A 26181-nucleotide genomic window follows, 5' to 3' on the forward strand; every position below is an offset into this window, starting at 1 on the left:
GCGGAGGCGCGGTCACGTGACTGCTGCGGGCCGGCCAAGATGGCGGCGTCATGCTTGGTCCTGCTGGCGGTGTGTCTGCTGCTGCCGCTGCTGCTGCTGGGAGGATGGAAGCGCTGGCGGCGGGGGCGGGCGGCCCGGCATGTAGTAGCTGTGGTGCTGGGCGACGTGGGCCGCAGCCCCCGTATGCAGTACCACGCGCTGTCGTTGGCCATGCACGGCTTCTCGGTGACCCTCCTGGGGTTCTGCAGTGAGTGGCCAAGGGTCTGGGAGGGACGATGCTCTCTCAGCCTTTGATCCTCGGTTCTAACCGCCCTGGGGAGTCGAGGCGGAAGTGCCCCTTTAGTCGCCGCCTTTGGGCAGCCCTCCAAGATTAGACGAGCGGGTTCTGCCCAGCCTTTCCTGGGTGGGTCTCTAGGTAGAGCCGGCGTTAATCTTGCCACGTGTCAGAAATGTGTTAAGTGAATCCATTGCGTGGTCTCACGTAATTCTCCTAGTAAGTGGAACCCAGGTGCGTGGAACTCCAGGGCTAGTGCTGGTAGCTACGTCCGTGTGCAGCTACCCTTGTCAGGCTATGTCTGAGCTGACAGGATATCTCATTCCTCATCCCTCAACGCAGAGCTCTGCAGACAGATGTTTTCATTTGTTCTTTATGTCCAACTTTTCCGCACAGTGTGCAGGGCAGCGGTGTCTGCTCCCTCATTATACTCCACGTTGGTATCTTGAGAGGGTAGCTCAACCCCATCTCAGGAAGAAGTGGGAACAGCACTAGTTGCCTTTAATCCCTGTTTAGAATCTGCTATCCTAGGGTGATGGGGTAGAGTGGGACTTCCTAGGAATGGCTCTGTGGTGGGAAAATTCCACTATCCAGAGAATCTAGATTATTTTAATTGAGCACCTACTGTTTGCCAGGCATCGTGTTAAGTGAAGGTAGGTAAGATTCAGGCCCTCTCTCTGTGGGCCTCCTAGAGGAATCTGAACAAGAATTGGCCGCATTATCTGTTCTGGCTAGTGAGGAGCAGAGAGAGGTTTTGAAATATCTTACTTTCCAAAACACTGTCCGTGATTCAGCCTGAGTTGGGAGATTATCTGACTTTAGATTGCTGCTTCTGGTACATTAAAGGGATCATTCTCATTTTTCAGACTCCAAACCCCATGATGAGCTCTTGCAGAACAACAGAATTCAGATTGTGGGGTTGACAGAACTTCAGAGTCTTGCAGGTAGGATGCCGTCAACTCCAGAATCCTCTGAATCCATGGGCTGGGGGCAGGGGGTGTTTGTTTGAAAAGCCGTGCAGATTGCCAGACGCTCCTTTGGTAGTCACAGGTGTTTTCTGACTTGCAGTTGGGCCCCGAGTTTTCCAGTACGGAGTCAAAGTTGTATTTCAGGCTATGTACTTGCTGTGGAAGCTGATGTGGAGGGAGCCAGGTGCCTATATCTTTCTCCAGGTGTGTATCAGCCTCTGCCTCCCTCTGTGAGAGCCATGTTAGCAGTTTACTTTCCACACAAATTGGTACTATATTGCATATTCGTATGTGTGTGTGTTGTGTGTATGGGCGTTTAAAGACATGAGTAGGAGCCTATGGTATGTGTCTATTTATGGCACCTATCCATGCTCTCTGTGTCATTACAGATAGTCTTACATTGTACTGACTGTGTATCAAGCGTTTTCCATGTATTAACTCATTTAGTCCTCACAGTTACCCTAAGAAATATTGCATGTAGGTAATACAAGAACCTGTTTCTTAAGGTTGTTCTCATTTAGATGAGAAAACCTAGACTGAGAAAGGCTCTGTAAGTAGCCCATTGCCATACAGCTAGGAAGTGGTGGAATCAGGATTTGAACGTAGGTCGTCAGTGTGATTCTATAGTATACACACGCACGTACGCATGCACACACGTACACACACACACACATATATGTTTTTGAGACAGTTTCGCTCTTGCCGCCCAGGCTGGAGTGCAGTGGCATGATCTCGGCTCACTGCAACCTCTGCCTCCTGGGTTCAAGTGATTCTCCTGCCTCAGCCTCCTGAGTAGCTGGGATTACAGGTGCCCGCCACCACGCCCAGCTAATTTTTGTATTTTTAGTGGAAATGGGGTCACGCCATGTTGGCCAGGCTGGTCTCGAACTACTGACCTCAGGTAATCTGCCACCCTCGGCCTCCCAAAGTGCTGGGATTACAGGCGTGTGCCACCGCGCCTGGCCTATCGTTATACTTTTAATCTCTTCCCTTGATCACTTTTTCTTTAAAAAGTTTTTCTTTCTTTTTTAGCTGAAGGAAGAATACTTTTTTTTTTTCAAATCAATTTTTAATATATAGAGGCACCTTCCTCTTTTATTTATTTATTTTTATTTTTCCTGAGATGGAGTCTCTCTCTGTTGCTCAGGCTGGAGTGCAGTGGTGCAATCTTGGCTCACTGCACCTTCTACCTCCCATGTTCAAGTGATTCTCCTGCCTCAGCCTCCTGAGTAGCTGGGATTACAGGCATGTGCCACCACGCCTGGCTAATTTTTGTAATTTTTTTTAGTAGAGATGGGGTTTCGCTATGCTGGCCAGGATGGTCTTAAACTCCTGACCTCAGGTGATCCACCTGCCTCGGCCTCCCAGAGTGCTGGGATTACAGGCATGAGCCATCGTGCCCCACACCTTCCTCTTTTAATAGGCAGCCTTGAATTCCAATATGTGATGTACTATACTGCATGTATTTAGTCTCATGTTAATGGATACTCAGATTCTTCCTGATTTTGTTTTTACTTTTACAAATAGTGTGGCTCCAAGCACAGCGAGCATATGCCTTTTGTATAAGTCTAGTTTCTTTCTTAGGATAACTTCCTAGCAGTGGAATTGTGTAGTCAAAGTTGATGCATTTTAAAAATGTGTATGTTACTGGATAGCTTTAGAGTAAGGTTGGGTCAGTTTGGCCCCCGCTGAGTGGGGGTACCTCTTCTCCCCCATGCTTACCATCACCAGCTGTTGTTAGACCTTTTTAGAATTTGCATTCCAACAGGTGAAAAATGCCATCTCTTTGTTCTGTTTTTTGCCTCCTTGATTATTGATGATCTTGGACTTTTCAGGTTGGTTCTGTTTGTTTGTTTGGTTTTTGTTTGTTTGTTTTAGAGGCAGAGTCTAGCTCTGTTGCCCAGGCTGGAGTGCAGTGGCACAATCATAGCTTAACTGCAGCCTCATCCTCCTGGGCTCAAGTGATCCTACCTCCTCAGCCTCCTGAGTAGCTGGGGCTACAGGTGTGTCCCACCACACCTGGCTAATTTTTAAATTTTTTGTAGAGATGAGGTCTCACTGTGTTTCCTAGGCCGGCCTTGAACTCCTGGGCTCGAATGATCCTCCTGCCTTGGCCTCCCAAAGTGTTGGGATTACAGGCATCAGCCACCGCACCTGGCCCATTCTGTTTCTTTTATGACTTTTTACACCTATTTTGGTGGTGGAGAGGGTCTTTCTTCTGCTTATTATCAAGAGCTCTGTAAAGATAACAGACTCATCACCATGTGTGTTGTGACTGTTTTTACTGGGTTTATTGTCTAGCATGGTCTGGGTTTCCTCCTCTTCAAGTCTCTATCTTTCCTAGAACCCCCCAGGTCTGCCTAGCATTGCTGTCTGCTGGTTCGTGGGCTGCCTTTGTGGAAGCAAGCTCGTCATTGACTGGCACAACTATGGCTACTCCATCATGGGTCTGGTGCATGGCCCCAACCATCCCCTCGTTCTGCTGGCCAAGTGGTGAGAGTCTAGGAAGAGGGTAAAATACCGTCCCCTAAACCACTCAAGGATGAGTGAGAAGAAGGGCCATTGTGGGCCTCCGGAAGTTGGTTCTTTGTGGGCTCTGCAGGAGGTGGGGTGAGGCTGGTGAATCAGGCCGAATGCTGTTCCAAATGATAGAAACAGGCCTCAGCAAAGGACCACATTTTTTGGCCCGTGAAATGGAAGTGTCTGTGGAAATGGTTGCTTTCGAGGTCAGCAGTGTCACTGGGACCCAGCTCACGTCTGTCTCCACACTCCCTTCTGGTGTTGGTTCCCGGAACTCTCCTAGCTCTCGTCCTCACGTAGGCTCATTGGGGAGGGCAGCCCTTTCTGATTGGCTCATGTAGGTTACCTGCCTTCCTCTGATCTGCCTGTTGAGGCCAGGGGGCAAGTGCTCCAGCAGAAGAGCTGGGTCTCAGGAGCATCCATATCCCATGGACAGAGGGTGGGTGAGAGCAGATCCCCAAATTAAAACCCAGGGCTGCTGTTGGTAGCTGGAGAAGTGGGCCACAGTTGCTGCAGCTGATGTGACAGGGAGGGAAGAAGTGCCAGTGGTAGCAGTGGGACGTGGAGCTGGGAAGGTCATCTGCTGTACTCTGAGCCCAACTATAACATCTCTGTTATACTCTGCACAGCCAGCCTTCATGTGCACATCCAGCCTCCGTGTGCATGTCCAGCTGCTGTGTGTACTTCCGGCCTTGGGCCATTGGCTGGCTGTGGCCTTCGCCCTGATAGTTTGTTCACTGGCAGTGGTGACAGCAGCAGCCAACAGCTCAGTTGAGCAAATTGAGCAAAATGGTCAATGGTGAGCACCTGCTGCATGCCAGTCCTCCAGCCAAGCCCTTTTTGTATTTTACCCTGTTCAATCTGTATGCACCTCAGGAGGGTGTACCTTTTACAAGTCAGGAAACTGAGGCTGAGAACGATTATGCCTCTTGCCACACAGCTAAGTGTGAGGACCAAAATGTCCCAGGCAACCCCATTTCCGAGCTTTCTCTGCATCTTGAGAGGAACAGGCGATGATACCCTGGCGGTGATAAATAACCCAGAATCGCGCATGCCGTGTTCCAGCTCTACCCTGCGATCAGGGCTCAGTCTCCGTTAGGAGAGAATGTGTACAATGTTCACTGAATCCCTTTGCCCCACGTTGAGAGCAAGCCGTGGCCTTACAGCCTTTGCAGTGGTAGCACAGGGTGGCTGAGATCGCTAGTGAGGCCTTTATTGTATTTCTTCCTTTTTTTTTTTTTTTTTTTTTTTTGAGACAGTCTCACTCTATCTCCCAGACTGGAGTGCAGTGGTGCCATCTCGGCTCACTGCAGCCTCCGCCTTCTGGGTTCAAGCAATTCTCCTGCCTCAGCCTCCTGAGTAGCTGGGATTATAGGCACCCACCACCACGCCTGGCTAATTTTTGTGTTTTTAGTAGAGACAGGGTTTCACCACGTTGGCCAGGCTGGTCTCGAACTCCTGACCTCAAATGATCCACCTCCCAAAGTGCTGGGATTACAGGCATGAGCCACCACGCCCGGCCTGTATTTCTTCCTTTTATAGCAAGAGAGAGGATGTTCACTTTGGCAGTGATACACAGTGTCCTTCTATTTATTTTTTTAAATTTGTATTTATTTATTTATTTATTTGAGATGGAGTCTTCCTCTGTTGCCCAGGCTGGAGTGCAGTTTCCTTTTAAAGTGATTGTATTTAAGCCAACAAGTGACACAACATAAAGGAGGGTATATACAGCATAAAGAAAGAACACTGGCACAGGTGGGGCTCAGGGAGCACAAACTCTCCCAGCTCTGTGGCCTTTTCTCTGTTAAGGGATGTCGAGTCACGTTGTGGTGGTAGCGGAGGCCTGTCTAGGGCTCTGCTGACTGCTGATCTCTCTTTTCAGGTACGAGAAGTTCTTTGGGCGCCTGTCCCACCTGAACCTGTGTGTTACCAATGCCATGCGAGAAGACCTGGCGGATAACTGGCACATCAGGTACCATGGCCTGGGATGACGGCGGCCTGGGAGAGGCGCAGGGCCCCTGGTTGGCTGCAGTGAGAGCTGCCTTGCCTGCTGCCATCCTGCTGAGGGGCAATTTGAAATACTGAGGGCCTGGGAGGTGGTCTCTGGTTTGGGGAAGCCGGGGGAGGAGGGGGCAGAGTTTCTTTCTTAGCCAGCCAGGGGGTCCAGGCAGTTTTGGTCCTAGGACGTCTCTCTGTGCATTCCCAAGTAATTGCAAGGCTTCTTCTTGTCATCATCTGAGACTTGGATTCCCCAAGCGTCCTTCTTTTCCTGGAGCCTCTGAGTCCTCTATTCCTGAGACCTTTCTTCAGCCCTCCCAATAGCCCCGTCATGATTTCATTGCAGGGCTGTGACCGTCTACGACAAGCCCGCATCTTTCTTTAAAGAGACACCTCTGGACCTGCAGCACCGGCTCTTCATGAAGCTGGGCAGCACGCACTCTCCGTTCAGGGCCCGGTAGGCCTCCCATCCTCAGCTGCCTTCTCTCCTGCTCGCCACTGCCCTGGCCTCTCCCCTTCTCACTGCAGACCTGAGAACCCACTCATCCAGGGGTTGGCAAACTAAGGCTACAGGCCAGTCTGCTGCTTTTGTAAATCAAGTTTCACTGGGACACAACACACTCATTGCCTTCTGAGTTGTCTACAGCCGCCTTTGAGCTGCAGTAGCAGAATCGTGTTTTGCAACAGAGAACCTGTGGCCCGCAAAGCCTGAAGTATTTATTCTCTGGCCCTTTAAGAAATGTTTGTGGACCCCTGCGCTGTCTTACTCTCCTGCCAATGGCTTCCCAGGCCTGTGGCAGGATCTGTGGACCTATGTGTCCCCTGGGGTGTCTCATGGGGCTAAGGAGGGGACCTTTGTGCAGGTCCACATACCCTGAGGTGTGCCCCTGGGTAAGCTGGGGTGGTGTGGGAGGGCGTCCCTGCACCCTCATCTTGAGTCCAGGGGATGATAAGACAGTAAGTCCCGTGGAGAAAAGGAATGAGTCAGTCTTGTTTGCTGTTGTAACCTTAGCACCCAGCAACAATATTAGAGAAAGCAAGCCCAGGCCTCAGATGGCAGGGGTGGCCTGGTGCTGCTGATGCGGCCGGGCACCCCAACCTTTGGGAGCCTGCAGGCCTCGCCACGGCAGGAGATGCCTCTCCTGGGTCCCGGGCCTGCTCTATGGCCTCTCACAGGCTTTTTTTCTGCTCCTTCAGCTCAGAACCCGAGGACCCAGTCACGGAGCGGTCGGCCTTCACGGAGCGGGATGCTGGGAGCGGGCTGGTGACGCGTCTCCGTGAGCGGCCAGCCCTGCTGGTCAGCAGCACGAGCTGGACAGGTCTGCAGGACCCCTGGGGCATTTGGGGTTGGTGTGACGGGCACCTGGCCAACCTGTGTTCTCCTCACCCCTGCCAGTCCTGCATGCCCCCACCCTGCCATGGTCTCAATGAGAAGGGGAGGGTGTGTGAGCTGGAAGAGGAGTGTCTAGAAACAGGCCCCTGACATTCAATTCTCTTCTCATAGAGGACGAAGACTTCTCCATCCTGCTGGCAGCTTTAGAAAGTAGGTGTGTGGCTGCGGTGAGGAGCTCTGGGCTTGTCGGGGGCCACTGAGCTGTAAGCTGCTTGCCTGGCCTGCAGCATGTTCCTGTCCCAGGCCACTGGGTGGGGCAGCCTGGGGACAGCGGGGGTGGTGGAAGTGGGCCGCCCTGAATCCCCAGTTGGGTCATTGAGTGACCAGGCCCTCAGGCTGAAATGCCCCCTCCAGGAGAGTATCTCACACAGGCTGGTGGCCTCCCCGCCAGAGCAGTGCTCTTTCTCCACCTGACCAGGTGACTCTGGCTATTGTTTATTTAAAAATTTTTTTCTGAATGGGCATGGTGGCTCAAGCCTGTAATCCTAGAACTCTGGGAGGCCGAGGCAGGCAGATCATCTGAGGTCAGGAGTTCGAGACCAACCTGGCCAACAGGGCGAAACCTGTCTCTACTAAAAATACAAAAATTAGCTAGGTATGGTGTGGGCGCCTGTCATCCCAGCTACTTGGGAGGCTGATGCACGAGAATTACTTGAACCCAGGAGGCAGAGGTTGCAGTGAGCTGAGATCGCGCCATTGCATTCCAGCCTGGGTGACAGAGCGAGAGTCTGTCAGAAAAAAAAAAATTCTATCAGAAATTCCATGTAGAATTGTTTCTTTTTTTTAAACACAGAGTTTGAACAACTGACTCTTGATGGACACAACCTTCCTTCTCTCGTCTGTGTGATAACAGGTACTGCCTGGGACCCTGGGTGTCTGTTTGGTTGGGGGATGGCGGAGGGGGAGGGGCACGCAGCCTTTACCCTGTGCTTCCCACGATCTTGTCTCCTTAATCCTCACTGCAGCTCTGCCATAGGGTCTTATACTGCTTGACATGGGGGAAACTGAGGCTCAGAGGCAGGGCAGGGAGCCCAGATTTGAATCTGTAGATACCAAGCTTTCTACTTTTTCAGTAGTTTCCAAGCATCTTTTTGTTGTTGTTGTTACGTCATTGGTGTCTTTTTTTTTTTTGAGACAGAGTCTCTGTTGCCCAGGCTGGAGTGCAGTGGTGCGATCTCGGCTCACTGCAACCTCCGCCTCCCACATTCAGGCAATTCTCATGCCCCAGCCTCCCAAGTAGCTGGGACTACAGGTGCCCACCACACCTGCCTAATTTTTGTATTTTTAGTAGAGACAGGGTTTCACCATGTTGGCCAGGCTGGTCTTGAACTCCTGACCTCAGGTGATCCACCCGCCTTGGCCTCCCAATATGCTGGAATTACAGGCACGAACCACTGTGCCTGGCCATGTCATTGGTGCCTTAACCAAGCCTCTTAATTTTTCAAACAGAAGAGCCCCTGTCCCACAGTTACTGCTGCTGAGCCCTTTCAAGGTGACTCAGTGAGGAGGGAGAAAAGCGGAAGCCGTGTGGGAAGAGGCGGGGTCTGGGCCAGCTGCTGGTCCTGCTCTCCTCCCTCCTCTGGCCTCTAGGCTCCCAGGAGTGGTTTGGAACCCGCGCCATGTGCTCTGGGGGCTGTGCCAGGGCAGGAGGAGTCCTCGTGTCCCCTGTGCACAACACAGACAAAAGGCTGGGTCCACCCAGTGGGCGGTCAGGTGCCAGGCCAGTGCTTACCCCACCATGTTTGCAGCCCGAGGCCAGCTGGCTGCAGGTGAAGGGCTATGCGTCAGGGGTCAGGGTGCACACACCCCTGCAGGTCTCAGGGCTCCTGGGTTGCTTCTGGAAGGGCCCGGATGGGGCCTGACTGGAGCTGCTGAGGGGTGGAGCTTCTGGGAAAGGGATCCCTCCTAGGGGGGAGTGTCTTGGGCCTGGGGCCACGTGGCAGGGACAGAGATGGGTCCATGGCAGTGTCTGCTCTTCTCTGTGAAGGCAAAGGGCCTCTGAGGGAGTATTATAGCCGCCTCATCCACCAGAAGCATTTCCAGCACATCCAGGTCTGCACCCCCTGGCTGGAGGCCGAGGACTACCCCCTGCTTCTAGGTGAGAGGCCAGCAGGAGGCTCAGGGAGGAGGCGGGGGGAACGGGGTGGGCGGGATGTACTTTTTCTGAAAAGGTGGCTCTGGAGGCCACTGGGGGACGGGACCTGGGCTCTGGCTGAACTCCCAGGAGGAGGCTACTTCCTGGTGTGCCAGCCCCTCCCTGCCAGGTGGCCCCAGAGGCTGTTTACCAAGGGGTTTGAGGAGGCCATGTCCTTTCAGCCTGCCACGCCCTCCATTCAGTCCTCTTCCTTCCTGCAGGAGGGCTGGGCCTGGGGTTGGGGCCACTGTTGCCCAGGTGTGGGAGGGCAGTGGCTTTGGGAGGTACAGGGACGATGTGTCAAACAGCGTCGCCTCTCCCAGTGAGATGGTTCTCCTTTGCCTCCGTCTCTTTCCCTGTTGATTTCTCCAAGTGGGGAGTCGTGCCTTGGTCCTGATGCGTCTCTAGAGCTGCATCTTCCAGCTTCGAGTGAGCAGAGCAGTTGGAGGCTGAAGGCCTTTTCCTGGCAGGACTCTCCACCTAGTCTTTGTTTGCTGGAGTGCATCATCTCAGTTCATGCAACCTCTGCCTCCTGGGTTCAAGCGATTTTCCCACCTCAGCCTCCCGAGTAGGTTACGGGATTACAGGAGCCCACAACAACACCTGGCTTATTTTTGTATTTTTAGTAGAGACAGGGTTTCACCATGTTGGCCAGGCTGGTCTTGAACTCCTGACCTCAAGTGATCCTCCTGCCTTGGCCTCCCTAAGTGCTGGGATTCCAGGCGTGACCCATCACGCCTGGCCCCAGCTAGTCTTTAGAAATGTTAAGCTATTTGGCTTTATTTTCACAGTGACAGCTGGTTTGTGGTGGGCGTGCTGCGGTTTATTATTAATATTATTTTGAGATGGAGTTTCGCTCTTGTAGACCAGGCTGGAGTGCAATGGTGTGATCTTGGCTCACACAACCTCCGCCTTCCCGGGTTCAAGCGATTCTCCTGCCTCAGCCTCCCGAGTAGCTGTGATTACAGGCGCCTGCCACGACGCTTGGCTAATTTTGTATTTTTTTAAGTAGAGATGGGGTTTCACCATGTGGGCCAGGCTGGTCTTGAACTCCTGACCTCAGGTGATCTGCCCGCCTTGGCCTCCCAAAATGCTGGGATTACAGGCAGGAGGTGAACCTGGGAGGTGGAGGTTGCAGTGAGCTGAGATTGTGCCACTGCACTCCAGCCTGTGTGACAGAATGAGACTCTGTCTCAAAACAAAACAACACAACAACAAAAAAACCAAATTGTGGTTACGTATAAAAAGTGTCAACTTACATTTTCAGATGTCCCAGCCAGGCCGTGTGGCTGCTTGGCCAGCTTAAGCCACTTGTGTTTGGGGCTGTTGGGGGCCTTATCCGATTTTCACTCTCCTTGGGGGATGCTGCCTCACTGTGCTGGGAGGATTTGTGTTCCCAGGGCAGAGACCAGTGCTCTGACCCACCCCTCTTGCCTAACAGGGTCGGCGGACCTGGGTGTCTGTCTGCACACGTCCTCCAGTGGCCTGGACCTGCCCATGAAGGTGGTGGACATGTTCGGGTGCTGTTTGCCTGTGTGTGCTGTGAACTTCAAGTGGTAGGAGCAGAACCCAAATCCTTCTGGGGATAGCTTCGCAGATCCACCGCTGAGGGGGAAGCAGTGCAGAGGGAGCTGCCCACATTGAGGCCCTGCCCCTCGGTCAGTTCAGCACACACTGGAGGCCATGAGGAGGAGCCCTGCGGTTACTGTGGCTGGGCTGAGCCTCACTGAAGTAGTTGCTTCCATTTAGAGCTCATGTTATATTTAGGTTGGTACAAAAGTAATCATGGTTTTTGCCATTAAAAATGGCAACTACTTTTGCACCAACCCAATATGAAAAAAAAAAGCACATTAAATACCAGAACTCCACTCGGGGCTTTTGCTCCTAGAGTAGAATTGGCGGGAATTGCCTGCAGGCTTACATGGTTTTCTTCGTTTCTTTCTCTCCCACCATGTCCCTTTTGGCCAAGCTCACATGGTGGGTTTGAATCAGTTAAATGAGTGTCATGCTGTGGCCTCACTGCACCCAGCGTAGACGGGTGTTTGGAAGGGCGGCGTTAGAGGAGATTCTAGAAGCAGTAGCCCCAGCACAAGTTGAGCCCTTGGCCCCTGCTCAGGAGCCGGCCCCTGGATGGGATTCAGGGATGCGAGCCCCTCGTGTGAGCTGAGCTCAGGGAATGTCGGGATCAAACCTGGTGCCCTAGAAAAGTCATCTTTCATGTGCTGAGCCAGTCCCCAGGGCGTTGCCTTTACTTGTTCCATGGCCATGGAATTAAGAAAAACATGCAAAAATAATTCTTTAGTCCTTGAAGAGCATCCAGCACAGAAGGTACAAACCCCCCCTTAAGGCTCCCTCCTCAAATCGGTGTGGCCATTTTGATGTGCACCCCCCCCCCCCGCCAGGCCTTTATACCCTTCAGATGCCAAATCTAAGAACCAGCTCCCGGAAACCACACCCCCTGTTCCAACCCCCAGCCTGGCTTGAGCATGGGGTGTGTGGGGGAGCCCAGGTGGGCACCCCAGGGGTCTGGTGTCTTCTCCAGGCAGCTCTCAGGCTCCCTTGGTTCTCTCTGCAGTTTACATGAGCTGGTGAAACATGAAGAAAATGGCCTGGTCTTTGAGGACTCAGAGGAACTGGCAGCTCAGCTGCAGGTAGCCACGTCTGCCACCACGCCAGGGTGGGGAGGGTTCTGGAGACTGGCACCGAGCCACGCTCCCTGATCCCTGCTTCCCACAGCCAGGGTGGGACCATGCGGGGTCTGGCGGAAAAGCTAGGGAGGGAGCAGAGGTCACAGAGGCCGGCCCACTCTGCTGTCCCGTTTCGGTACAGTAGGCTCGGGAAAGTTAAGACACACCCCCAACCTGCCCTCTGGATTTATGGAGCTGACACTTCACAGATGATGCTGGAGCCGGGTGGGCCGGGCTGCAGTTTAGGAAGTGATCAGGATCAGGTAGGTGGGCGGGCAAAGGGAGCTTCTGGGACCAGCCTTGAAAGATGGTTGGAATTCTGCAAAGGTTACTTGTTTCTTATTGCAAAAAGTAATACATCATTCTTGCCAACAGAATGATTGGCAGGATTTTCAGTAAAGGTCCAGGTCGGAAGTCATTTAGACTGGGTGCCCCAGTCTCTGTCAGAACCATGGTACTCTGTTGGGGTGTGAAAGTAGCCACAGATCATCTGTAGATTAAGGGGTGTGGCTTTGTTCCAATAAAACTTTATTTACAAACACAGGCTGTGGGCTGGATTTGGCCTGCAGGCTGTAGTTTGTGATCCTTGATTCAGACAGTTTAGCAAGGCTGAAAAGAACACCGACACCCCCTTGTTACCCACAGATGGGTGGGACTGCGTTGGCCAGAGGCCGAGAGGAGGGTGCTCACAGGGGAATGTGCAGCACGTAGAGGCCGGGAGGTGCTCCAGGGCAGCAAGTGTGGGAAAGTGGGACATGCGGGGAAGTTTCCAGAAAGTGTGATGTCAAGTTAGAGGCTGAGCGCTGCTGGGGTGTGAAGGGTCTCGAGTCCAAGTGAGGGAGTTAGGGACTTGGGAGGGGTTGTTGTTGGGTCGGGGACCTGGGGTCAGCCAGGTGGTGACCTGGGATGGGGTGGGGACAGGCAATGAGGTAAGCTCTGCTCTTTATTTTTTTGCAGATGCTTTTCTCAAACTTTCCTGATCCTGAGGGCAAGCTAAACCAGTTCCGGAAGAACCTGCGGGAGTCGCAGCAGCTCCGATGGGATGAGAGCTGGGTGCAGACTGTGCTCCCTTTGGTTATGGACACGTAACTCCTGGGCCAGAGGCTAAAACCCCAGGACCCCTGCTGTCCTTCCCGCAGCTTCTTCTCGGAGTCTCAGGGCAAACCCTTTCGAGCAGCACCTCCCAGTGGCCAGAAGCTGAAATGACAGCAGTGGTACCGCCTGGTAAATGAATTGGTTCTGTGACCCGGGAAGCTGTGGTTGGCCTTGATTTCTTCTCTGGAGGCTCGGAAACGCTTCCTCTCTTCTTCTGTTCTTCACGCCCCATGCCCCTGCTAGCGTATTACTGTTCTGTGACTTCCCTGTGACCTCTGCAGAACTCCTCATCCTGCGTTTGGTCTCCAGGTGTCCCCTTTCTGCCGTGTTCCTAACATTTTGATTCCTGTCTTGAAAAAAAGCACCTGCTGCACCGTAAGCCCAGGGATGTGGCAGCTGCAGTGGGCTTGGCTTTGTGAGGAACCGAGTGTGTCCATGTTGGGGGAACATCATACTTGATACACACGTTTTTATTTGCACAAAGAAAATGCTATTTTTGGAGCCAGAATTTTCATGTCTGATTTATGGTGATTTTCTTAAGAACCAGAACTGCTGGCAGAAAGGGGGCACCCACACGCTTAGATAGCCGATGTCTTATTAGAGGGCAGTTTGTGGTTCCTGATTTGGAAATTAACATTCTCCAAACATTCCAGTCCAATGAAAGTTTTATCTGCTTTCCCATATAAAAATTCTTCCCACGAGAGTGACTTGATTCTCACAATCCCGTTGGAGTCGTGTGTGAGTCCTACAGGGTGAGGTTCAGCATTGCCATCTCCAAGTGCTCTTCGTAGGGAAACAGTTTCTGCTCATGACGAGGTTCCACTTCCCATCTGATCCCGGCCCGGCCTGGAAACAGAGCACATGTGTTTGAGGATGGCGGTGTTTGGGGACAGGACATGAGGGTATTGTGTGGGGCTGCTAGGACAGGCCTGGCGGGGTAGGGGGGTGTCCAAGTCAGTTTACTTGGTTCACAGGTTCCCAGGCCCACCCAGGTGCCTAGAATTGGCCTCCAGGATGGGACCAGAAATCTGGTTTTGCATAGAAATGGCTAGCAGCAGGCACCGTGCCGCTGTCCACTTTCTGCCTGTGTCCGCCCCAGCACTTGGCACAGCGGGACAGAAGCAGAGATCTGAACAGTCAAACCCACTCTTCACAAAGCTTAGAAAGTGGCCGGGCACAGTAGCTCACGCCTGTAATCCCAACACTTTGGGAGGCCAAGGCGGGCGGATCACTTGAGGTCAGGAGTTCGAGACCAGCCTGGCCAACATGGTGAAATCCCATCTCTACAAAAATACAGAAATTAGCCAGGCATGATGGCGAGTGCCTGTAATCCCAGCTACTTGGGAGGCTAAGGTGGGAGAATTGCTTGAACCCAGGAGGTGGAGGTTGCAGTGAGCTGAGATTGTGCCACTGCACTCCAGCCTGAGTGACAGAGTGAGACTAAGTCTCAAAAAAAAAAAAAAACCGCACACACCACACACACACACACACACACACACACACACACACACACACAGCTTAGAAGGGGCTGCTGTTCTCATAAGCACAGATGTCTGAAGAGCCGTTAGCCAGAATGATTCTTTTTTTTTGTTTTGAGATATGATCTTGTTCTGTCACCCAGGCTGGAGTGCAGTGGCACAGTCATTGCTTACTACAGCCTTGACTCCTGGGCTGTAGCAATCCTCCCACTTCCTGAGTAGCTGGGATGACAGGTGCGTGCCACCATGCCAGTAATTTTTTTATTTTGTAGAGATGGGGTCCTGAATGCATGGCCTCAAGTGATGCTCCTGCCTCAGCCTCTTTTATTATTTGTTTTTAGACGAAGTTTTACTCTGTTCCCCAGGCTGGAGTGCAGTGGCACAATCTCAGCTCACTGCAACGCCTCCCAGGTTCAAGTGATTCTCCTGCCTCAGTCTCCCGAGTAGCTTTGATTATAGGCGTGCACCACCACGCCTGGCTAATTTTTGTGTTTTTAGTAGAGGTGGGGTTTCACCGTGTGGGCCAGGCTGGTCTTGAACTCGACCTCAGGTGATCTGCTCACCTCAGCCTCCCAAAGCCTCAGCCTCTTACAGTGTTGGGATTACAGGCGTGAGACACTGTGACCCGGGACGATTTTCAATCACAGTTTTTTGTTACGAGTGGAAAATGCGTATTTATAAGAATGAAGTAGTACAGACATGAATGTGTAGAAATCTCTATAATCCTGCCATCCAAGGATGGCACCTGTTAATGTGTATATCAGGGATGTCCAATCTTTTGGCCTCCCTGTGCCACACTGGAAGAAGAAGAATCGCCTTGGGCCACGCATAAAATACACTAACACTAGCAATACCTGATGAGCTAAAAGAAAAAAAATCACAAAAAAACCTCATACTGTTTGAAGAAAGTTTACAGATTTGTGTTGGGCCGCAGGTTGGACAAGACTGCTATATGTATATTCTAGGTTTTCCCCTATAGGTATACTTATGTGAAAATGATTATTGTGATAAATTTTGTTTTGAGATGAAGTCTCGCTATGTTGCTCAAGGTGGCCACAAACTCCTGGGCTTAAGCCATCCTCCCGCGTCAGCCTCCTGAGGAGTTGGGAATATAGGTACTCATAACCATGTGTGGGTGATTATTATTAGTTTTTAAGCAAAAATGGGCTGGGCGCAGTAGCTCACGCCCGTATTCCTAACACTTTGGGAGGCTGAGGCGGCAGATCACTTGAGGTCAGGAGTTCAAGACCAGCCTGGCCAACATGGCGAAACCTCAACTCTACAAACAATACAAAAATTAGCCAGGTGTGGTAGCACGTGCCTGTAGTCCCAGCTACTCAGGAGGCTGAGATGGGAGGATAGCTTGAACCTGGGAGGTGGGAGGTTGCAGTGGGCCGAGATGGCACCACTGCATTCCAGCCTGGGCAATACAAAGCCAGACTCTGTCTCAAAAAAAAAAAAAAAAAAAAAGGTGGGTGGGGGCTTATACTATGTGTGCTGCTTGGCACTGTTTTTTTCACTTAAAAGATATTGCAGGTTTTTTTTCACGTAAGTATCTGAAGAAAGACTTCCTTTTTTTTTTTTTTTTTTTTTTTGCTTTTTTGAGACAGGGTCTTGCTCTGTTGCCCAGGCTGGAGTGCAGTGGTGAGATCAGGGCTCACTGCAGCCTCCATCTCCTGGGCTCAAGCCATCCTCCCACCTCAGCCTCCTGAGTAGCTGGGACTACAGGCGTGTGCAACCACATCTGGCTAGTTTCTGTATGTTCTGTGAAGATGGGGTCCCACTATGTGGCCCAGGTTGGTCTTGAACACCTGGGGTCAAGTAGTCCTCCTGCCTTAGCCTCCTAAAGTGCTGGGATGACAGGCCTGAGCCCTGCGCCCGGCCAGCCTCCTGTGCGAGGTTGTGGGGGACTCTGTCGTGGAACCCAGTACATCTTCGTGTGCTGGCTTGTTTGTTGGCTCTGTAGTTAACGGGCTGCCCCACGTGGACAGGCACTGGGTTGTCTGTGTCTCTGTGTGCAGGCAGAGGCTGCTGCGTGTGCATCTGTGCACATGGCTGCCAGGAGGGGCTGTGCTCAGGGGGAGCTGGGGCAAAGGCTGGTGGCACTGGAGGGCTTGGGTGTAGTGTGGAGGCGTGAGAGCCAGGTGGCCGGGGTGCAGTCTGCGGGAGCTCGGGGGTCTCTTGGCCTCCGTGTGTCCTAGTGTCTTTGTTGGTGAGATGGGACAGTGACAGCACACCCTCACAGGTGCCGGGGGCTGACAAATGTCAGGTCTGAGGACAGTTGCTGGCCCACTATGGGGCCAGTTCCCCTTCTCTACAGTCACCCTGCTCGTCTTCCACCGACTGGGTGCTCAGGACAGTGGCGTGGTGGATCCGCCTGTACAGCCTGTGCTCCAGCATCCTGCAGGCCACAGCTGTGTCCAGCCCTGACCCCGACTGCCCCTCCTGCCACCTCCATTTTATAGATGAGGAAACCGAGGCCCAAGGGCTTAGGGAACCCTGCTCTGAAGCACACAGTAGGGCTGCTGGGCTCAGACCCTCCCTCCCTGTGCTGAGCTGCCCTCCTCCTGCCGCAAGCCCCCCACGCCCCAAGCCCACCCTGCTCACTGGCCTCTGCCTGAGTTCCCCGCATGGTTTGGGAGTGTGGGGCAACCTAGCTTTTCCCCGGCACCCAGTTCTTTCACTTCCACTGGCGTCCTGCAGGGACAGCTTGGGGACCATGCAGGCCCGGGTGGGCGTGGGGGCTCACCTAGCTCGGTGGTGAACAGCTGGCACGTCTCTGGGTTGCGGATGGTAAAGGCCACGTAGACCTCAGGAGCCCGCTGGTGCTCCCGGCAGGCAGCCAGCCTCTGCAGGACCCCGACCAGCGACACGATGGCTTCTGGGCAATACAGCACGTCTATGATGAAAGCTTCAGGTTACTGAAAGGGACCAGTGGACAGTTCCAGGTCATGCTGACCTCAGCAGCAGGGCGAGGCCAGAGAGGCAGCGGTCATATGAGACTAGTAGATGCCATTTGACCATTTGGGCCATTAGACGGAAAGGCAATTACTTGGGTGAAAAAGGAGAACCCTTAATAGAGAAAGCTGCAAAAGACCGAAGCAAAAGAAAAAAATCTCCAGACTCACTGGTGTTCCTTAAAAAACGAGCTCTGGTTCTCGGCCTATCTAGAGGGCTGTGAATGACACAAAGCCCGACCCTGCCGTGAACTTCGTGTTTCAGGTGTCTGCCGATTGGTCTGCTGGCTTGCAGGGGTGGGCCTGTGTCCCTGGCCACCGCTGGACCTGTGGTTTTCAGGGCTGGGACCCCGGACCACAGGCAGAGCTCTGCTCCACCAGAGAGGGGACTGAGTGTGCTGGCAGGGGCGAGGGGTTTTCGGTGGCCCAGCCAAACACCACCTTCTCTCAAGGGCCCTGTCGTCGTCCCAGAAGTGGTTGTTTTCCTCCTGTGGTCTCTGAAGGACACAGGGCATGGCTCTGGGACAGAGCCATGTGGTGACGACTGTAACAGGAGTATGCCTGTCTCCAACAAGAGGGCTGTGGCTTGAAGGTCACCTTAAGAGGCACCCCTGTCCTGTGATGTCACCCTGGAGGCCCAGAGTAACTCTTCTGGAAGCCCCATCATGTCCATGCCCGACAGTGTCCATTGTTCCCTTTTCCCAGAGCCAAGAGCTGGGTAGAGCTGCAAGGACACCGCCTGCACAGGGTGCCCGGGGCTGGACATTACCTGCTGCAATGACAACATCTGGCTGGAAGGCAGAGAGCTGATGGACCGTCGCGACGTCCCAGTCCAGCTGGGCCACTGTCACCCTGGGGCTGTCTAACTTGGCAGTGATGTCTGCCTCTAATGAGAGGCCATTGAGAAGGACATTCCCTCGGAGCTGCTCAAGGACCCGGCTGTGACAGTCGCTGAAGATGTATGCCTGGGGGCGGCACATCTTGCAGATGGCCAGGCCTGTGAGGCCAGCACCACTGCCAAGCTCTAGGACAGTCCTGGCGGGAGGAAAGGGGACCGTGTCTGCGACTGCACCAGGGTAAGCCTGCCTCGGTGCCCTGCCCTGCGCCCCGAGGTCACCTGTTAGTGAAGGCTGCCGGGTTCTCGATGGCCCATTCTGCAAGGTAGAGGGCGGCGTCCCATGTGACCAGGCCTGTGGTACCGTGGGAGATGATGGCCGTGCTCTCGGAGAGTGTGACCGAGCCTCCCGAGGGCTGCACCAAGAGAAGGCGAGAGAGTCAGTCCAGTGATCAGAAGGCAAGTGGCTTAGAAGACAAGTAGCCATCCACCACATGGCTGAATAAACCATGACAGGACCAATCGCCACTCAGTAATGAGAAGCAGCTAACTGTTGACATACCAACAGCTTGCATGGGCCTCAAGGGTGTCACGTGGCGTGAAAGACACTCATCTCAGGCCACACAGGATTCCATTCATCGAACATTCCTGAGACAACGGAATTCTGGCGATGGAACACATGTCAGAACACATGTCTGGCGATGGAACACACACGGAACAGGTGTGGCTATGAAGGGGTGGCTGCCTTGTGATGATTCAGTATGCTGTTTTTCCTTTGTGGTTTTCTGTATCTATGTTTTATCTTATTTTTTTTTTAGCTCTGTCACCCAGGCTGGAGTCAGTGGCATGATCTTGGCTCACTGCAACCTCTGCCTCCTGGGTTCAAGCAATTCTCCTGCCTCAGCTGCCCAAGTAGCTGCGACTACAGGCGTGTGCCACCATGTCCAGCTAATTTTTGTACTTTTTTTTGAGACAGAGATTCGCTCTCGTTGCCGAGGCTGGAGTGCAATAGCGCGATCTTGGCTCACTACAACCTCCACCTCCCGGATTCAAGAGATTCTCCTGCCTCAGCCTCCTGAGTAGCTGGGATTACAGGCGCCCACTACCACACCCCGCTAATTTTTGTATTTTTAGTAAAGATGGAGTTTCACCATGTTGGCCAGGCTGGTCTCAAACTCCTGACCTCAGGTGATCCCCCCACCTCAGCCTCCCAAAGTGCTGGGATTACAGGCATGAGCCACCACGCCCGGCCTGATTTTTGTATTTTTAGTAGAGACAGGGTTTCACCATTTTGGCCAGGTTGGTCTCGAACTCCTGACCTCAGATGCACCCACTTCGGCCTCCCAAAGTGCTGGGATTACAGGCGTGAGCCACCACGCCCAGCTCTGTCAAGTATTCTTTGAGGACTGGGCACCAGGTCTTGGTGAAGCAGGTAGTGTGTGTCACCTATTGGACAAATGCCCAACAACTCCACGAGACATGCTGTTGTTGTTGAAGTGCCTGATTTACAGACAGGGAAACTGAGGCTAAAGAAGGTTGACGGACCTCATGTCTAAGACTGCAGAATGGGTGAGTCAGGATTTGAACCCACACCCACGTTTTCACTTTGTCTGTGCAGGAAGGTTATCTGGGCTGTGAGGGGGAGGAGGGTGCCCTTCTCATACCAGCAAATAGCTCCGGTGGCCTTGGGTGGACTCCTTGGCCATCAGGGTCTCCGCCAGTGCCTCGTACAGCTCGTCCAAAGGCTCTGTGTGGACAGCCTCGTGCTGGGGGCAGACAGAGTGAGAGCTTGTTTGCTTTCGTTCTAATCTGTAAAAATGGCCAGATGATTTTCACCAAGTTTGGAGGGGAGATTTGGGATGGAATGGTGTAATACCAGCCAGCTGCCATATAGAATATTCACTTCGTTGGGTGTGGTAGTGTGTGCCAAATAGTTCCAGCTACTCTAGAGGCTGACATGGGAGGACTGCTTGAGCCCAGGAGTTCGAGGACAGCCTGGGCAACAGAGACCTTGTCTCTAAAAAAAAAAATTCACTTGGTAGGGAAACCTGGATGGGAGGGCCTTCAACCAGAGGTGTTGAGAGGGTAGGGTTAGGTGTAGTCTAGGGCAGGAGACAAGGATTCCGTGAGAGCTGCCACGTGACCATGATAGAGAGGTCTGTGTTTGGATCAAACACAGAGAGGAGGAAAACAAAAGGTGCTTTTAAGTGAGCCCAGGAAGAAGTGTGAGGGCGGCCCATGCTGCAGGCTGTGGCTGTCAGCAGGCCGCTTCTCCACAGCTGACCCCGTCCTACGATTCACAGGGGAGCAGCAGAGTACACTGGGTGACTGCTGCCCTCTCCTGGTGGCACAGGGCAGACCTGCTGGTGACCACAGATGCACGCTTTTGAGGAGGACTAGGGAGAAAGCAGGTATTGGAGAAGCAGGGGATTGTTTATTTGCTAAAAGTGTGGCCCTTTCACTCAGCAGGTCTGCTACTGCCTACTGAGGAACGGCCTCTCGACATCCTCATGTCAAACCCTGCATGTTTGGGCCCATCTTTAAAATCCATCCTAGGCCAGGTGCGATGGCTCATGCCTGTAATCCCAGCACTTTGGGAGGCCGAGGCAGGCGGATCACCTGAGGTCAGGAGTTCGAGACCAGCCTGGCCAACATGGTGAAACTCTGTCTCTATTAAAAATACAAAAATTAGCCAGGCATGGTGGCGTGTGCCTGTAGTCCCAGCTTCTTAGGAGGCTGGCATGACAGTTGCTTGAACCCAGGAGGCAGAGGTTTCAGGGAGCCGAGATTGTGTCACGGTAATCCAGCCTGGGCAACACAGTGAGACTCTGTCTCAAAAAAATAAATAAATAAGTAAAAAATAAAATCCATCCTGTATCAGTCAGGAAAGAGCTCATGCCAGCAGGATTAATGCAGAGAATTCACCAGAGGAACTAGTTCCGAAGGTATGGCAAGAGCTAAGCTTCCAACAGGGGCCCGTGGGGCAACCCAGAGACGGACAAGAGCAGGAAACTCCAAACCCTTTGGCGGGCAGGACAGAGAGTGTGGGTGTGGGTTCCAGTGCTGTGGGCTGGGCCAGCCCGGTAGGAATGAGAATCCATATGCTAGGAGCTGGGGCCCCAAAGAAGCAGCTGCTGTGGAAACCCCAGGAGGCAGAGTGAGGGAGAGACGCTGGCCTCCCCTTCTTCCCGCCCTGCACTGTTTCCCATGGGTCACACGCGGCTGCAGCCAGTTGCCTGGGGAGCCCCTGCCATGCTGGGGTTTGCAAAGCAGGCCCAGGGCCTGGGAAGGACAGGGGCTCCAGCACGAAAGTGGCTATGCTGTCCAGCTACTGGGCGGACACTGCCCATAACTGACCTTTTTGATGAGTTCTGAGAGAAAGCACCGGGCATATTTGACGGACGGCGGGTGCTTCACACACACAGGATGCTTCACAGTCTACGGCAAAGGACAGAACGTTGGTTGCTCGAGAACCCGTCTTAAGTCTCCTATGAGCTTCAATCCAACACAGCAGAGGGCAAACTGCAGGCTACCCAATCCCTCAGCAAAGATGTAGATGGACACAGCGTTCTGGCCCCACACATCTGAAGTTTGTCTTAAGATATAAGCCGTTTCCCAGAAATGCTTCCACTGCAGTGGCACAGGCTATGGCAGCATTTCTAACACCCATTCTGAGCAGGAACACAGGGCATGTGGGCCCAAACCACCTCCCTCCCAGGGGAGCCAGTGTGAACCAGGGTTTGCAGTAAAGACAGTTGCCAACGGTCTGGCTCTATGGAAGAGGTGGGAAGGCCCACTCGGCAACTGCTCTCTTGGAGCGTGTGTCCCTGGGGACAGGATGGAGGGGAGGGGACGCTCCGGGTGACACTCCAGCTAAAGCCCAGAGAAGCCAAATGCAGGACGAAAAAGTTCTAGGCAGTGGGAACAGCTGGTGCAAGCTCTGAGGTGGCCACAGCCTGGCACTTGGAAAGGAGGGCAGAGGGACTGGTGCAGCAGGAGTGGGGACGGTGGGAAAACAGGAGCCTGGAGGGAGAGGGAGGAGACGGTCCGCAGCGCCTGCTGGCTGGGAGGGATGCAGATTCTACCCAAGGGCAGCAAAGTACCCCACGCAATACACAGGCTCTTCAGGCTGGTGCTGGTTTTTCATTTATTCTGACACAGAGTCTCGCTCTGTTGCCCAGGCTGGAGTGCAGTGGCCCGATCTTGGCTCACTGCAGCCTCTGCCTCCTGGGTTCAAGCGATTCTCCTGCCTCAGCCTCCTGAGTAGCTGGGACTATAGGCGAGCACCACCACGCCCAGCTAATTTTTGTATTTTTAGTAGAGATGGGTTTTTGCCATGTTGGCTAGGCCGGTCTGGAACTCCTGACCTTAGGTGATCTGTCCACCTCAGCTTCCCAAAGTCCTGGGATTACAGGTGTGAGCCAGTGCACCCAGCCTTGTGCTGGGTTTTAAAGCACTCTCCCTACATTTCATGCTTCACCACCTACGAGAGTGAGGCTCAGGGTGAAACTCAGAGCAGGGTGCAAGATAACTTCAGGTGTCTCCATGCTCGAAGCCCTGACCTACTGTATTGCCCCGAAAGTCTTCCCTGCTGTGGCTGTATCTTTTCCATGTGGATAATCTTGGTTCACCTCTAGCACAGGAATTCTTCACCGGGGCTCCTAGGATGGGCTGGGTGGGTGGGGGTGGAGGATATCTGCCTCCCGAGTTTGTATGGAAAATGTATTCTTCTGGTGCACTTCTTTCTGCGAGGGAGTCTATTGCTTTGTCTTTTCAGAAGGGCTCATGGCCCTTCGAAGGTGAAGACCCAGGATGCAGGGTGATCTGCACTTGGCCCTCAAGGCCAAGGTCAGGCTGTGGCTGGGCCGGGTGGTGATCCTGCCTCTCACCTGCATGCAGATGCACTTGAGTCCAAACCCCACCCTGGGCAAAGCAAGGGCCCATTTAGGTCTAGAAGAGACAGGAGTGGGCAGGACAGGCCTCATGAATGCAAAAAAGAAAGTCTCTGAGCATCAACCAAATGCTAGAAGCTGTTTTGCACCTATCATCTCTGTTTTTGCTGTGGATGGTTTAAAAAACATTCCCTAGATTTCCCCCCTCACGCAGATTTTTGTATATTCTGAAGTCTTTGTCTAAGTCTTAAATAGAAAATGAAAGAGCTGGAGCTGTCGGAGGTGCCGACACCCACCTGCAGTGCTGACTCAATGGTTTTGTTCTTTGAACAGGGGTGTTTTTAAAGGGTACAAGCACACCTGTGGTTCTTCTCTCAGGTCTTCCGGAGAGATTCAGGAGGCAGGGTCATGAGTTCCAGGGACTCTGGGATTCTTACCTTGTGCAAAATATCCCTCAGCAGCTCGGAATCTGATGAGTCTCTTAACTTTGCTTCTAAGCTCTGTGTGGAGGGGAAAGAGAGAAATGGCAAGGGTGCATTCACAGGAACATTAAACACGCAATAGAATGTGCTGGCAAAGTGCTGTGTGATCCCTCCCTGGGGATGTGGAGCCAGTTGGAAGTGGAAGCCACAGCGGCTGAAAGCCTGACCTTCGGATGTCGCAGGGTGCACCTGGATGAGTCACAGGAAGAAGGCTGACTCTTGGCCACATTAGTCCTGGCTACTTAGTGGCCACCCGGGTCATGGGCCAGCTCCCTGGTTGCACTGGTCAGCCAGGAATTACCAGGGCAGCCATGGCACCAAGGTTTGATGGGCTTGCCATCTGAGTTTAAGTGGAAATGCAGAATGTGCCCATACCAGCCCGAGTTACACTGTCCTCTTACAGTGGCCTCAAGCCCAGCAGCGAGCTTTGGCTCCCGAGTTAGGCAGACTGTCTCGGCTGGTATGTGACACAGGGCAAGGCACTTCATTGCTTCAGAGCTCCTTCCATGCCATAAAAGGCCCTACAAGACCTGGTCCTAATCCCTCTCTCTGGCCTGTTCTCCCTCACCCCTGGCCCACCCTGCTCACTCCACTCCAGCCACACTGGCTGCCTTGCTGTTGTTCCTCAACCACAGCTGCCTTGTTTCCACCAGAGGGCCTTTGCATATCCTGTTCCCCAAGCCCTTCCCATGGCTGGCTGCTTCACCACTCAGGCCCCAGTTCAAATGCCACCTCTTTGGGGAAGGCTTCCCTGATTCCCTGACTTTGGTGATTCTTCTCCCCAGTTGCTCCATTCACCATTTCCCTGTTTTATTGGCTTTAAAGCCACTGTCATCTGGTCTTTTCTTGTTTATTTATTTGTTTATTCTCTGGCTCTCCCATGCAAGCAGAGCCTCATCTGTCATGGGTACTGCTGATCCATGGTGCCTGGCTCACGGAAGGCATTTATTAAACATTTTGAGACTGAATAAAAACACAGGCTAACACCGACATGCATTTACCATGAGCCAGGCACTGATCCACAGGCTTTTGTACTCAACCCTGACAACAACCCTAAGAGGTAGGTATCATTATATCCCCCATTTTATTAATAAGAAAACAACAGCACAGAGAGATGCAGTCACTTGCCCAAGGTCACACAGGGCCAGGGGCTGGGCCAGGATTCGAAGCAGACAGGCTGTCTCCTGAGTCTGAACTCTCAACTACTGCACCCTAATCAAACAATCCCTCTGGTCAAATGTGAGTGATAATAATAGTACCCACCTCGTGGGTGTTGAGTGTGAGCCCAAGTTAGCATTCAGCGTGGGCATGTGAACAATTATAGTCAATATTGAATGGAGACCTATGATGCTTTTATGAAGGTTTCTATTTTGGGTTAAAAATGCATGAATTTCTCCTGACCAGAAATGATCTCTGAGTGCAAATATTTTATGTCAGTGGAATAACGCAAATGATTAAGCAACACCCCATAAAATGGGGCAGACCCAGGAAGGAATATATATCCAAACTGACTCATCCCAGTGAGCTCACAGCACATGAATTACAAATGGAGCGGGGTGCATTAAGCCCCTCTGCTGGCAGAAGGGAGGCTGCTGCCTGCCATGCGCCTGTGCTGAGAATGGCAGGTCCCCAGGGCGAGGAGAGGCCACCCCCTTCTCTGTCTCTTCCATCACAGGCGTGACAGCCTCAGAGCATGAGCCGATTCTGTGCAGTGCTCGACATACAGATGAGAACACTGAGCCACGAGGGACAGACTGTGACCTGGGCACCGCGCTCAGGAGGAGGTGGTTACCCGCGGTCCTGAGGGCGCTGACTTTTTAGAATGGGCGAGGGCAGCTGTGTCCCAGTGACCAGAACGATTACTGCCTTTAAAAAGTCGTGAAAATGATCGTGAACTGTACCACACACCAAACGCGCGTCTGCCCCCCAAGGCTGTGGAGACGCCCCCAGCTTCCCCCGCAGGAGGGGTGCGAGCGACTCTGGCCAGGCCCCAGGGACGGGGACCGGGTCGCGCGGCCCTGACCGGCGGGAGCCCAGGCACTCACGTGGCGGGAGCGTCAGGGGCTTCAGCACGGAGACCCGTCCCGTCTGCCCCTGGACTCCCGCGAGCCCCGCGAGCCTCTCCGTTCGCCCTGCCGCCCACCTGCCAGGGGAAGGAGCGCAGTGTGCGCGCCGCCAGGAAGCGGCGCTCGAAACTCTGCAGCAAGAGTTCGGTCCCTGCGTTCTCCTCGGGCGCCATGACGTGGGCGGGGCCGCAGCGTTGCCGGCAGACCGGGCGGAAGCCGGGCCTGGACTGAAGAGGGGGCGGGCCCAGGGCAGTGCCCGGGGGCAGAGAGGGGGCGGGGCCCGGGGGGGTCCCCCGGGGGTCAGGAGGAGCGTCGTGGGGGCGGACTCTAGTGCGTGGCCAGGATGGTTGTTATGAGGGCGGGGCCTGGGGTGGGGCCAGGATAAGCGTCGTTGGGGCAGGT

General features: G+C 53.3%; 2 protein-coding genes across 5 annotated transcripts; one reads left to right on the top strand and one right to left on the bottom strand.

The window, feature by feature from the left end:
• Positions 1-13790, top strand: ALG1 (ALG1 chitobiosyldiphosphodolichol beta-mannosyltransferase). 2 transcript variants are annotated; one of them, XM_034939752.3, is made up of 13 exons: positions 1-247; positions 1141-1218; positions 1343-1446; positions 3587-3735; positions 5645-5734; positions 6107-6217; positions 6958-7079; positions 7265-7303; positions 7947-8006; positions 9141-9251; positions 10729-10843; positions 11863-11938; positions 12932-13790. In XM_034939752.3, exons 1-13 carry the CDS (start codon positions 40-42, stop codon positions 13061-13063), a joined length of 1395 nt encoding a protein of 464 aa, XP_034795643.1. In that variant the 5' UTR covers positions 1-39; the 3' UTR covers positions 13064-13790. The 2 variants fall into 2 exon arrangements, with proteins under 2 accessions (XP_034795643.1, XP_054955884.1); XM_055099909.2 differs by lacking the exon at positions 7265-7303.
• EEF2KMT (eukaryotic elongation factor 2 lysine methyltransferase) lies at positions 13524-26098 on the bottom strand. 3 transcript variants are annotated; one of them, XM_055099912.2, is made up of 8 exons: positions 25857-25990; positions 23669-23731; positions 21697-21777; positions 20004-20105; positions 18622-18755; positions 18274-18539; positions 17297-17446; positions 13524-13915 (listed from the first exon to the last, which is right to left on the bottom strand). In XM_055099912.2, exons 1-8 carry the CDS (start codon positions 25950-25952, stop codon positions 13815-13817), a joined length of 993 nt encoding a protein of 330 aa, XP_054955887.1. In that variant the 5' UTR covers positions 25953-25990; the 3' UTR covers positions 13524-13814. The 3 variants fall into 3 exon arrangements, with proteins under 3 accessions (XP_054955887.1, XP_054955888.1, XP_054955889.1); XM_055099913.2 differs by lacking the exon at positions 21697-21777 and having other exon boundaries at positions 25857-26098; XM_055099914.2 differs by lacking the exon at positions 20004-20105 and having other exon boundaries at positions 25857-26098.
• Between the last annotated feature and the right edge of the window lie 83 nt (positions 26099-26181).

The sequence above is a fragment of the Pan paniscus genome, chromosome 18 (genome assembly GCF_029289425.2).
Source record: "Pan paniscus chromosome 18, NHGRI_mPanPan1-v2.0_pri, whole genome shotgun sequence".
Lineage (NCBI taxonomy): Eukaryota > Metazoa > Chordata > Mammalia > Primates > Hominidae > Pan > Pan paniscus.